Here is a 13139-nt window from a genome sequence, read left to right as displayed (position 1 = left end):
GTGGAGGCTGAAGAGATTGTGACACCCCACCAGAAGCCCTCCATCGATGTCCACTCTGCTTTGTGGGTTGGTCTGGAGCCTTCATCCCTCCTCTAGTATTGGTTTTAGGGTCTCAAAACATCAAACCTATACATGCAACAAAGACAAGTGACGTCTTCACAGATTATTCCATTTACTCTTCAGGGTTACTTTTCCCCCAAAACTTCTGCACACCATCATCACAGCCCTTCCTCCTGGTTATTCCATACTCGATCCCACCATCCCCAAACCCCGCAGCCACCACCGGTGCACACTCAGTGGGACCAACAAGGATTTGTGTCATCTTACTCCAAATTGCATTTTATGGAAAGCACAATTACACTCATTTAGCTGTTGCTCAAAGGGCGCAGCAGCTTCTTATTAGCTGCAGCCCATCACCTCCTGCCCACAGGGATGCCAGTGCTGAGATTTGGGTTTGGGGATGGATGGATGGATGGGCGTGGGTTGCTGCTTTCCATTCATCTCCATTGGGAGGGCTGCAGCTGGTTTTTGGCTCTGGCGTTTGAGACAACAAAGAGACAAGGGGAGGATGGAGGATGCAAAAGCAATTCCATTTTCAGGGCAAAAAAAAAAAACGTAGATCTGACACTAATTGTGCTTCAACACATGGCACATCGTCCCTTGTAGGTCCCCTCCACACCAACAGTGGGTCACCATGACTGAGCCTGAGATGAGCAGAGGAAACCGGCTCGTAAGCACCATATGCTGAAGTTTTATGCTCGAATTTATGCAAATCTCTACCAATGTTTCAGGGCAGGGAAGCAATTTTGTAGGGGAGGACTTCAGGAGGTGCTGTGGTGAGCATGGGTCCATATATATACACACGCATGTATGGGTTCAGAGTCCAAAAAATGCTCAAATTCATCCCAGAGCTGCTCTGTTTATGCTCAAACTCAGGCTCAGGTTCCAAAAACCCCACAAATACAGCTCAAAATTGCCCTATTTATTCTCAACTGCTGGTGCCAGCACCCAGAAGACCGGGATAGGGGGTGTCAGAGCCATCTCCCCATTTGTTCCCCAACATCGAGCTCCTTCCCATGAAACAAATCATCAGCCTGAAAATCCCCATGGTATTTTTGCAGTCATAAATGAAGAACCGATCCTGCAGTGCTGACGACCATGACTTGTCCTTGGGGCAGTGTCAGGATTTGGGGTCAGGATCACACTGTTGAGGCACAGACAGTGCATTCCCCAATCAATAAATAGCCATAAGGAATTTCTCTGCTCAGCATCCACAGAATTGCTCATCCCACGCAACGCTGCTCTCCCCATCCCACCCAGTGCTATCCCAAGGGCTACGAAACCCCAAACCCCAATGCTGGCACGTTGTGCTTTCTAAAAGAAAAACTGCTACATCACTGTCGTCGTTGCACATAAAACCTCTGAGTCACCAGAGGGATGTGCAGAGTGTTTTAATAGAGTCCAAACTGCCCTGGTGGGTTCAGTGCTTAACAATCCCTCTGATGGGATTTGACTTCAGTTATCTTTATTTATTTAGCTCGCTCCATTAAAATAGAGAGTCAGAGAATGGTTTGAGTTGGGAGGGATCTTTAAAGGCCATCTGGCCCAACTCCCCTGCAGTGAACAGGGGCACCAACAGCACTGGTCCCTGAGGGGCACATCTGGTCATTGGTCTCCATCTGGCCATGGGGACACTGACCATTGCTCTTTGGGGACGATCTCACAAGTTCCTCATCCACTGTATCCATCAAATCCACATCTTTCCAATCTGGAGAGGAGGAGGATGTGGGGGCAGTGTCAGAATCCTTACTGAAGTCCAGGTAGATGACATCAGTGGCTCTTCCCTTGTCCGTTGATACAGTTACAGCATCACATACACCACCTTACATTGTCACCACCTGAAGGCACTGCAGATGGGCTGGGAATCAGCACAAGCCTTCCCTGCATGGCTCAGACTGGGGCTGCTGGGGGATGCAGGCAATTAAATCGTCCAAAATTTGGATGCAGCCCTCTCCCCCTCTGTCTGAGGCTAGTGTCTCTTGGGGGCTGCACCAAGACCATGCTGCAGAGCCAGGAGGGCCGGTTCTCCCCAGAAATTCCCCAAAGAGAGGTTTTGGAGGGGGGACTCTGGGTCCCTCGGAGGCACTGGGGGGGCTGGGGGCCTCCTTTTAAGACTGCCTCACCCCGCAGGGGGCGAGCCGCGAGTTTTGTGGAGGTTTGCCTCTAACGGGCACTCGTAGCGCCGCAGAGGCCTCTGGGATTAGTAGTTTTCTTCCGCAAAGCCCCATCATTACACAGGCGCAGAACATCCCTGCCTGGGCTGCGCGTAGGCGAGCTGCTCTCCGATTGGTCCGGGAGAGAGGCAGGACATCCCTTTTCTGTCTTGTGATTGGTCAAGTAGCCTCTCCTCCCTTCTGATTGGCCAGAAGTGGCTAATAGGCGGGGCGGCGAAGCGGCGGCGGGAATTGCGACGGCGGCGGTGCGGTGAGGAGAGGCGTGGGGGCGGGATGGGATGGCATGGCGGTCTGAGGGGGGGAAAAGGGGCCCGAAACAGGGCCGGGGGTCTGAGGGGATGGAGAGGGCCGGGAGGAAGGTAGGGGCGGCGGGGGCATTCGGGACTGAGGAGGGCCTGGGCTGTGGGGGCTGAGGAGGGCCTGGGCTGGAGAAGGAGCAGAGCTGCTGCCCTCGGGGCGCTGTGGTAAGGATGGGCTCGGGGAAAGGCATTACAAAGGTTTGTATTGTGGTGGCACTGCTGAGGGCGCAGGAATGGGATGGGAGAGGGTTGGGTGAGGTTTGAGAAAGGGGTCTGGAGGGGGGAAGGGGGAAGGGGGAGAAGTGGGGGCTGAGAGGGGAGAGGGGTTTTGTTGGGGTCTAGGCAGGTTTGGGATAGTAGGTGTAAAGGGGGAGGGTTGTAGGGATTGGGAGAGGGATGTTTGGGGTGTGGGTGGAAAGCAGAGGAAGATTTGGTCGAGAGAGAAGGAGCAGAACTTGAGGTGGTGTTGAGGTGGGAGACAGAGATGAGATAGGTGGGAAAGGGAGTGGGGTTATGAGGGGGTAGGGCTGGAGGAAAGCTTGGAGAAGGGGCCAAGAGAATCCCAGAGGCCCAAATAAAGAGTAACATGGGGTATGCGGACCTGGAGAGAGGAGTTGAGGTAAGACAGGGTGCTTGAAGTGAAGGGAAAACACAGCACAATAGTCATGGATGGGGCTGGAAGAGTGAGAGCTGGAGCAAAGGAGTGAAGGGTGCTTTTACACAGAGCAGGATTTGCTAGCGATGAGGCCTTGGGGATGGGAGGATGTGGGACAGTGGCTGAGGAGGTTGGAAGGGGAGGTTTGGGTGAGCACAGAGCAGGAGGGTGAAGGGGTCAGCTAGTGGTGGGTGAGTGGGTGATCACCAAGATAAGACCGGTCTTTAGGTGTGTGGGGGAGCTGAGCTGGTGGGGAGGGAACTCTGGGATGTGGGAAGAGTTAAGGAGTTGGAAATGAAGGACTTGAGGCTGGCATCTGGGTCTGGACTGGTAGTAAATGTGCAGGGGGGCACTGCATCCATTGATGGATCAGTATGGCTACATGGGGAGAAGTAAGGTTGAAAGATCTATCAAACAGGAGAGTTTGGGCTTGCTTTTTTTATTTATTTAAAATCAATTCTGTTCAAGTTTCACTTCAGCTGTTACCAAGGAGGTCTCCTCCTCCCTTTCCTGCCCTGCTTACTGAACGTGTCCACATCGCCCTTTTTCTTTCTGACAAAACTTGCTCCACTGTGGGTGGATCAATGTCACTTCCCATGTTGTTGTGTCCTACTGTGCAGTCAGGATTGTACTTGATAATGCCTCGTAGTTACCATGGATATTGGCTTCCCTTAAAACCCTGCTCTGGCTGTCAGACCTTGTGCAGCTGCAGCGTATAATGATGTACATACCTCTAAAATTGACTCCAGTTGGAAGTATTTGCTCATGATAGTTGGTGAGCTGCTAGGTTTGGGAGTTCTAAGCTTTTTATCCTCTTCTTTTCTAGGATTTTGCTGCAGGTGGCAACTGATTGTCATGACTTCAGACGTTTCCCTCTGATTTGCTTGTTCACTGGGCCAAAGTGAGAGATGGCTGCAGAAGCCAAGTACAGCATTATTCGGGAAGTGGGCCGAGGGAACTATGGGGTGGTTTATGAGGCAATTGTTAACAAAACCAGAAGCAAAGTAGCTGTGAAAAGGATGCAGTGTAACGTGCCTGAAAACGCAGAGCTGGCTTTGCAAGAGTTCTGGGCCCTGCAAAGCATCCAGAGGCAGCATGAGAACGTGATCCAGTTGGAGGAGTGCATCCTGCAGAACGGCCGAGTCTTTCAGCCCATTAGTCACCATTACAGGAAGTCAGACAGCCACTTGCTGCTGATCGAGACCTGTCTGAAAGGGCGCAGGTGCATGGACCCCAAATCGGCCTGCTTTCTGTGGTTTGTGATGGAGTTCTGTGATGGTGGCAACATGAATGAGTACCTGCTGTCCCGCAGCCCGGATGCCCAGCTGAATAACAGCTTCATGCAGCAGCTCAGCAGCGCTGTGGCTTTCCTGCACAGGAACCAGATTGTGCACAGAGACCTGAAAGCGGACAATATTTTGATCTCTCATAAACGTGGGAATCCCATAGTAAAGGTAAGGGAATAAAACTTGGCCGTAACAAGTTTGTGATCTGCATGCTTACGCATTGCACGCTGGGGAATGGTCTTTGGTGAATGTTATTACAGGCTCTACTTAGTAGCTTGTAACAGATGTATTCAGAACATCTGACATCACATGTGGGCTGGCTTTCAGGAGACTTGGAAGGACATCTAGATCACGATGGCATGTGTCTGTAACACACTTCTTGTGCTACTTGTGCTGCTGAGGGTTGCAGTTCAGGGTTGTCTCGCTTCTGCATGCTAGATGATCAGAGAGATCACCATCAGCCAAAGATGAAGCAATATTTTCTCTTCCCTTAAACTTTAAGAACATACCGTCCTGTTACAACAGCTAATGCTTCCAATATTGCTGCCTCGAGCACACGTTGATGTTCAGGGAGGTGGGGAGTTCGTGTGTGTTGGTGCCCTGACTGAGGTAAAGATAGCCAGCTGCAGTTCTGGTAGCACCAAACTGAAACTGTTACATTTCTCTAAAAAGCAGCTGTAAACGTGGGAGCCAGCTTGCTGCTCAGCTTTCAGTCCCAAGAGCTCATGAAGCTGGACATAAAATAATAGCTCAGTGCATTGCAGATAATTTATGTCTCAACCACTTAGATCAATAGTAGTATTTATACCTCGACCTGTAGAGCCATCAGGGGATGTTTAAATCAATGTCATCTTAATCACTGGATAATAACAATAAAGGAAGAGACTCGGTGTGCTCACATGGGAACAGTAAGAGCTACTTTTCCCATAGCTGCAGGTTGGAGATATGTTTATGCCCAATTAGATTTCATCAGAATGAGCTTCTCAGAAAGATAACAAGCAGACATCGGGCCTCTTCATCCTAGGGAGAAGAGCAAACAACAGGGAAGGAGTGGGCAGAGGGCACCTCACAGGGAGTCCCAGCTCTCTGTAGCCCTAAGGTTGCCATCTGATGGCTGTTAGTGACGCGGTGGATTTCGGAGTGGAATTTATTGAGCTGCTGTCTGTAAGTGCTTTTGTGAAGTTGGTGTTTACTAGTAGCTGCAATTTCTTCTCATCTTGTGTTGCAGGTGGCAGATTTTGGCCTCAGCAAGGTGTGTCGGGGGAAAGGGAACGTGAACCAGCATCGCTTCTCCTCTGCGTGCGGGTCAAACTTCTACATGGCTCCAGAAGTGTGGGAGGGTCACTACACAGCCAAGGCTGATGTGTTTGCCCTCGGGATCATCTTCTGGGCTATGGTGGAGAGGATCACCTTCCGAGATGGAGATACTGAGAAGGAGTTGCTTGGTAAGGATCATTGCTGTCGTGTTTGTAGATGTTCTGTAGGGATCCTCTGGGAGGTTTCATTTCCCTCAAGTGCAGAGCGGTCTCCCTTTCCTCAAGGCGACAGGATCACTTGGCTCCTTGGAACAGCCTTCCAGTGCTTCAAGCTGTAAACTCAGAACGGATGTTTAGATGAGCTTTGCTGCTCTCAGCCTGAGTTTCTTGTGCTTAGAGATGCAAAATCTCACAGGGATGACCCGTCCGATGGCCCTCCTCCATCCACCTCCTTCCAAATCCCCCACACATGTGCACGCTTGAAATGCTTTGTACCAAATGATTTCAGAGAAGTATATTGCAGTGGAAAATCCATCCTGAGAGGAGAGGATGCCAGTCAGGCACATTAGCATAATAATTCAAGACATCGACCCAGTCCCTGAGATCACAGAATACCTCTCTGTCTTTTCAATGCTTACATTCTCAACGTGAAAGGAATTTCTGTGCAGAAACTTTGAGAAGATTTTTGCTCTGCTCCTGTACGTTTTTCTTTGTTTTAATGGGCTCTATTCTAATTGTACTATTTATTTCTTTTCGAAATGCCAAACACTGATAAATGTTTCAGTTCCTGCCTACAAAAACAAGCAAATGGTTGCAGCTGAGACCGAAGCACGAACAGATTTCATTAAAATAGCAACCCGCCAACCTGAGATAAGGAGTCTGTGTGGCCAACCTTTTCTATACACAGACAGGTCACTGCCTTTGAAACATTTATTCTTTGCTTGGTGCAGGGGCAGAACAGCTTGAGTGAGCAAAGCTGTTTTTGCTGTCTGTTTTGGAAGCCGGTTAATCATTTTCAACAACCGGTGAAATTATTTAGATTACCGGGAGTAAATTTACATTTCCCTTCCTTAATCTTGCTGAGGAGAAGTTGGCTAACGGTAAATGGCATGTGCTGTCATTTTAATTGAAAATTATTTGACTTACTGAGCAAATAAGTTTCATGTTTAACTCTTTCAAGTCACCCGAGCCAAGCACAGCCTGCTTCCTTCCCTCTCCTACACCTTCCAGGTCTGCTATGGGGGGGGAAAGCAGAAAATAGAGGAGGTTCACTTTGGTAAATGCTTGGCAAGCACGCCATGCTGAGGTTTGTTTCCACCCGTGGTTGTGCATGCAGCACGCAGTAACATCTTGATTACTTTTGGACAGTTAAAGCTTGTTCCAGTAACAGCCTCTCGCTGTGTTTGCCTTGGCAGTCACTAATAAGTGATCTTTTTGGTAATCTTTCAGATGTTTTGTTTCCCAGGCTGTCTGTGCTGTACAAGGCAGTGCTTTGTGTAGGCTTTTCTTGTGTAAGCTGACTCCTCCTTACCTGTATTCAGGAACTTACATCTGCCAAGGCAAGGAGCTTATTCCTCTTGGGGAAGCGTTGCTGGAGAATCCCAACCTGAAGCTACAGATTCCTCTGAAGAACAAGAAGTCCATGCCAGATGATCTCTGCAAGCTCCTGCACGATATGTTGGCTTTTAACCCAAAGAAAAGATTGGACTCCTTCCAGCTGGAAGTCCGAATCAGGCAAATCTCCTACGGCAAGAAGTGCCAGCGCTCCCTCTCATAGAGACAAAGGGCACTCAGGTTAGTGTCTCTGCCAAGCTCCTCTCTGTCTGGTGTGAGCAGACAGGGGACTTGTTGACCTTCTGGTCAAAGCCCTTCTAAATCAAACATGACCTGTAGCAGCTGGGAATATTTGGCACTAGACAGATGTGGTCCAACTAGGAGAAAAAAAAACAAAAAACTTTTGGTTGAATTAGAATCATAGAATCATAGAATCCCCAAGGTTGGAAAAGACAAAAAGCTCATCCAGTCCAACCGTTCACCTATTCCCAATAGCTCCCACTAAACCATGTCCCTCAACACAACATCCAGCCTTTCCTTGAACACCCCCAGGCTCGGTGACTCCACCACCTCCCTGGGCATCCATTCCAGTGCCTGACCACCCTTTCTGAAAAGTAATACTTCCTCATGTCCAGCCTGAATCTCCCCTGCCGCAGCTTGAAGCCATTCCCCCTGCTCCTATCACTGATGACACGAGAGAAGAGGTCGACCCCCAGCTCACTACAACCTCCCTTCAGGAAGTTATAGAGAGCAGTGAGGTCTCCCCTGAGCCTCCTCTTCTCCAGGCTGAACATTCCCAGCTCCTTCAGCCTCTCTTCATATGGCCTATGAATTACTTCTAACAAAGAAACTTTTGCCTCTTTAGTGGTGTGTGTTCATGGAATTGGCTGCAATGAGCTGTGTCTGAGCCAGCCTGTCTTATACCCTAAATCCCAACAGTTTCCATAAATGATTTGTTATCAGTCCAGCATTTACCTGTGCTGGTACATTTTGCAGTACATTTGGTAACTAAATAAAACCCAAAGTGAGCAAAGGGAGTTTTGCAGCGTATTTGTAGCTGTGCACCTTAAATATGTTCAGGTATAATAGCAACTGTCAGATTGAAGATGTTTTGCAATTGATATGGCCCTCTGCAATACTGAGATTGTAGAATCACAGAATGGGTTGCAAAGGCCCACAGTGCTCATCCAGTTCCAACCCCCTGCTGTGTGCAGGTCACCAACCAGCAGCCCAGGCTGCCCAGAGCCACATCCAGCCTGGCCTTGAATGCCTGCAGGGATGGGGCATCCACAGCCTCCTTGGGCAACCTGTGCCAGTGAAATATGTTTCTGATCACTTTCATGCTCTTGACCACATGCCAGACTTGTCCTCTGGCACAAAGTGTTTTTTCCTTCCCAGGTGTTTACCCATTCTGAACAACTTTATAGGGAACAGTGGTTAACCTCAGCAGCATTTTCTTTGGCAGGCAGACTTCCCATCCAAGGTTTGTTGGTTCCACCAAGGCTGGCTCTTCCCTCCCTGCTACATGCAGTTATCTTCTTCACTACCTGCAGATGAATCTCTCAGGTCCTTGTGAAGCACATCAGCTTTTACTATCTAATTTGGAAGTCTTCCTCCTGATGTGTTCCAGAATCACTTCTTTCATATCTGTATTCATCTTATAATTACTTTGTATCCTGAAGCCCTTTCTGACTTGACTTGTTTCAAATCAATAACGGTTTGGGTTACAGCACTGATTTTTGTTTGTGGCTGCATGACTTATATTTTCAATTACCCACTTTCAGCCCCTCTCAGTTAGAAGAAACAGTGAATGACCCCAAATATTTCTGTCCTTTCTTACAGTCAGAACACCTCCAGCTTTGTGTCACTGGCTCACTTCCTATTGTGCCGAGGACGTTAGTGAAAACACTTCATTAACAAGTCTGTTGCCAGTGCCAATCTTGATAAAGCTCTGCTCTAGCCTCTTCATTTCTGAATTATCCATTTCAGTTTTCCCTTGGGCCTGGTTAACTGCCTTACGTTTTCCTCTTTACTAATTGCAGTCCTCTCCTGTTTATCTAATGCTGCCTCGTGGTGCTACAGCAAACGCTTCACTGAAATCTCTGAGGACAAGACCAGCACTACTTGGTACCTAAGGAAATAGGTTTTGTTGCTGAAATTCACTTAATTAATCTGCAATTCTGAGGAGTCCCACCCGCACCAGGAGGCTTGGCATTGCCACAGCAGTGGAGCCACTAGTTGGCAGGGCAGCCCTGAAGTGGTTAGGCTGCTAAAGAGGAATAGCAAGAACAAATCAAAGTAGTTCTAGCAGCTCAGTGTCTGGTTTCCTGCTGCTCATTCTCCTCTGATCTTTCCAGTTTCATAGGTAGGCTTGTGGTCATGGTTCAGAAGAAAATGGGCTGCACAGCCAGGAGGTGCAACTGAAAAGCCATATCAGTTTGCTCAGAGCTCTTAGTTTATTTTCATAGAATCACAGAATGGCCAGGGTTGGAAGGGACTTCAAGGATCACGAAGCTCCAACCCCCTGCCACACGCAGAGCCACCAACCTCCACATTTCATAGCAGCCCAGGCTGCCCAGGGCCCCATCCAACCTGGCCTTGAACACCTCCAGGGATGGACGGGGCATCCACAGCCTCTCTGGGCAGCTGTTCCAGCACCTCACCACTCTCATGGTAAAGAACTTCCCCTGACATACAACCTACATCTTCCCTCCTTCAACTTGAAACACAACATTTCTCCTTGTCCTGCTGTTATCAACCCTTTCAGAGTTGATTCCCCTCCTGTCTGTAGGCTCCCTTAAAGTACTGAAAGGCTGCCATGAGGTCACCCCGCAGCCTTCTTTTCTCCAGGCTGAACAAGCCCAACTCCCTCAGCCTGTCTTTGCAGGGAAGGTGCTCCAGCCCCCTGATCATCTTTGTGGCTCCTCTGGACCCTCTCCATCAGCCCCCTGTCTTTCTTGTACTGGGGGCTCCAGACTTGGACACAACACTGCAGATGGGGCTTCATGAGGGCAGAGTAGAGGGGGACAATCACCTCCCTGTCCCTTCTGGCCACCCCTCTGCTGATGGAATTTTCTGACTAGGCAGGAAATTACCTGGGTACTTACCATAGCTTTGGGCATGGATCCTGAGTTAATGCAGCAGGGGCATAGTGTTGTGCCACACAACACCATTCTCAAGCCATTGAGATGCTGTTGGTTGCTGTGTTAGTATGGACTGGAGGTTAAAACCAATTTGCTGTCCTAAATGTTCTTAGGCACCAGCTCGTGGGTGCATCCGTCCAGAAAACAGGTCTATTTCATGTTTCATATCCTCCTTCCCTCACCTGAAATCAGGATTGGCACAGGAGCTGCAGTGAGGGTTTTCATGCTGCAAAATCCAGGTGCTTCAGAATAAACTCTCGCGTGATAAAGCGTGGGTCAGATTAGGCCTGACTTTTCCATAGGGCCATGGGAAGGTATAGAGCAGAGTGATGTGAATAACTTAAAACTCTAAATGAGTTTTGTTCTGTGAATTGAAAGACAAGGAGGTGGGTATAACCTATCATCTGAGGAGTCTTTATGTTCAATAATGCTGAGAGCTGGGGTTGTGCACCTGCTCTGTGCTGCTCCTGAACGCGTGCTATCGCTACTGAGGCAGCACAGGGGCATGGGGACCTTTGGGCTGGGCTGCTTTTTCTGCCAAGGGGGGTTTTGGCAACTTTGTCACGTTTCATTCCTAGGTGTTGTGTCCCACCGTGCTCTGGAGGCCTCACAGATGGTGAACAGCTGATTTGGAATGATGGTGGGAGATGGATACAGAAACCTTGCTGCCTTCCAGTTTCCCTCAGACGGTTTTATTTAAATGGACAGTAACTTTATTTATTTGTACAGTAATTTTAAGAGAACTACAAAATTTTTATTTCTATGCAAGCTTTCCTTTTTTAACATGATTCTATGATTCTATGTGTTCTTTAATGCAGCAAGTGGCATAGGTGAAACCCTGGCTGGGATGATCTGACCTGTTTGGCTACACGTGGCACAGGGGTTTCTGAAGTGGTTTCCTTTCAGAGAACCCTCATCCATCCTCCTGCTGCCACTCTGTGCCTGCCCTGTTGGAGGACCCCAAAGAAATGGGCCCAAATGGTCTCAAGGCTGTCACCTCTGCCCTGCTGCATGTTGACTGGCTCTCAGCCCTGGCTTCGTGCTGGCAATGCGACGTTGCTTGTCCTTGGCACAGAAGGCAGGAGTTGTCTTTGCGAGGTTTAATTGGAGCTTTGTGTGTGATTCCTCATGCTGCTGGGCCACGTAACTGAGTGATGGCTGTGGGATGAGCTGGCACAGCGCTCGGTGTCTGCTCTGAGAAGTTTGAACAGAAACAAAAATGTATTTTCCTCACTTTTGAATATTCTTGCTTAGATTAACTAAAATGCTTTCTTAAAATAAATACAAAGAATGTTAAAGATGCCAACTCTTGATTAGAACGTATGCGTCACTAACACTTAAAGTAGTTTAAGGAATCATGCTTCCTGCTGTGTTAGCTGCTTGTGCCAGCTGTTCTTACAAGAGAAATGAAAAGGACTGAACTGGAATGTTGGCAGGTAAATGGGGACTCTAATTTGTACCCTGTTTGAAAAGTATTTTTATGAGTCTGTAAACCACTGCTGATCTTTTCTTTCCTTGAGAAACTGGGAGCCCCTGAATGCTTCCTTCTGCACTCCTCTGTTGTCCAAAGCTGAAATAGTGTCCTTCAGGGACAGCTTCCCCTCCTAGGAAAGGACCAAACTGCCCAAAGAGAGGTGACTTGGGGAGCCTCTTTGCAATGTAGCAGACCTTGGCTAGCTGTGTGCTTCTCCCTGCTGGAAGATTGTGAGTGCAGTAGAGAAGGCTGCTTGTAAGCAGTGTCAGAAGCCTAATTCATGGAGAGGATCTTTCCTCCTGCAGTGTCTTTATCCAGAGGCTGTGCTGCCCTTCTGTGAGGACTGACTTGGAATGTTTTCTCGCTTGCTCCCCCAGGCTGCAAAATACAGCCTTTAGTTGTCCTGCTCAGACAAGCAGCTGTTGACCTCTACCCCTGTGACAGATCACTGATGGGTGGCTCTGTGGTGTTCCCTGAGTACAGCTGTTGTGAGAACACGGGAATTAAGTTAAATCATTAAACTCTGCTTGACTTTTGGATTTAGAGAATCCCGAATGCAGAGGTGCTGCTGGGTGTGCAGCAAGGAAAGACCGGGTGCTCTGAAGCTTGTTTGGCTCTTGAGGCATGTGCTGGAGGTTGGCAGTGGCCTGTTGGTAGCAGTCTGCATCTCTTGTCCGAGAGCTGGTTGACCCTCTTCAGGAGAGAGCTGCTGTCCCAGCACTGCTACAAGACAGCTGCTTTGGAGCTGCTTGGAGAGCCTTGCTCTGCACCCACACAGCTCAGGCTGCCTTAATTCTAGCTGCTGCCTTCATCTGCAACTCATATTTGCTCTCTGTGAGGTCACAACTGTACGTGGGTTTTTCCGAGGTGCAGCCTTCCCTTGTCCTGCTCTGCAGAGCTGCTGAAGTATGAATTCTTCATCTTTCTCTTGCCCGTCCCATAACTGCTGCAGCCATTGCCTCTTCTCTGCTCCCTGCTGTCAGAGCAGGCGAGTGCTCCTGGCCCTGCAGGATAACTTGATTCCAGGCCCTTTGTCTGCAATGTGGGTAGGTTTGTGTGCCCTTTCTCCACATGGAGGAAATGTGGGGTGTGAGAATGGTTGTTTACTCCTTTTCCTCCTTGTTTTGCCATGCTAGGATATCATCCTCACGGCTGCTGATGTTTTTTTAGCAACATGTACACCACTTGAGTCCCTGTACCTTATAAATTAATAAAATGCTGTGTGTTTTGTGCTTGTT

The 13139-nt window shown here is 48.8% G+C and overlaps 1 protein-coding gene across 1 annotated transcript; it reads left to right on the top strand.

Annotated features, from left to right (window-relative positions):
• Positions 1–2372: 2372 nt before the first annotated feature.
• Positions 2373–13139, top strand: LOC128085638 (serine/threonine-protein kinase PDIK1L-like). Its single transcript, XM_052693330.1, has 5 exons — positions 2373–2484; positions 4015–4642; positions 5703–5919; positions 7272–7524; positions 11006–13139. Exons 2-4 carry the CDS (start codon positions 4097–4099, stop codon positions 7505–7507), a joined length of 999 nt encoding a protein of 332 aa, XP_052549290.1. The 5' UTR covers positions 2373–2484; positions 4015–4096; the 3' UTR covers positions 7508–7524; positions 11006–13139.

This window comes from Tympanuchus pallidicinctus, unplaced genomic scaffold, assembly GCF_026119805.1.
Source record: "Tympanuchus pallidicinctus isolate F22 unplaced genomic scaffold, pur_lepc_1.0 scaffold1, whole genome shotgun sequence".
NCBI lineage: Eukaryota > Metazoa > Chordata > Aves > Galliformes > Phasianidae > Tympanuchus > Tympanuchus pallidicinctus.
Note: the sequence above shows the minus strand (reverse complement) of the source record. Positions and strands in the feature narration are given on the sequence as shown.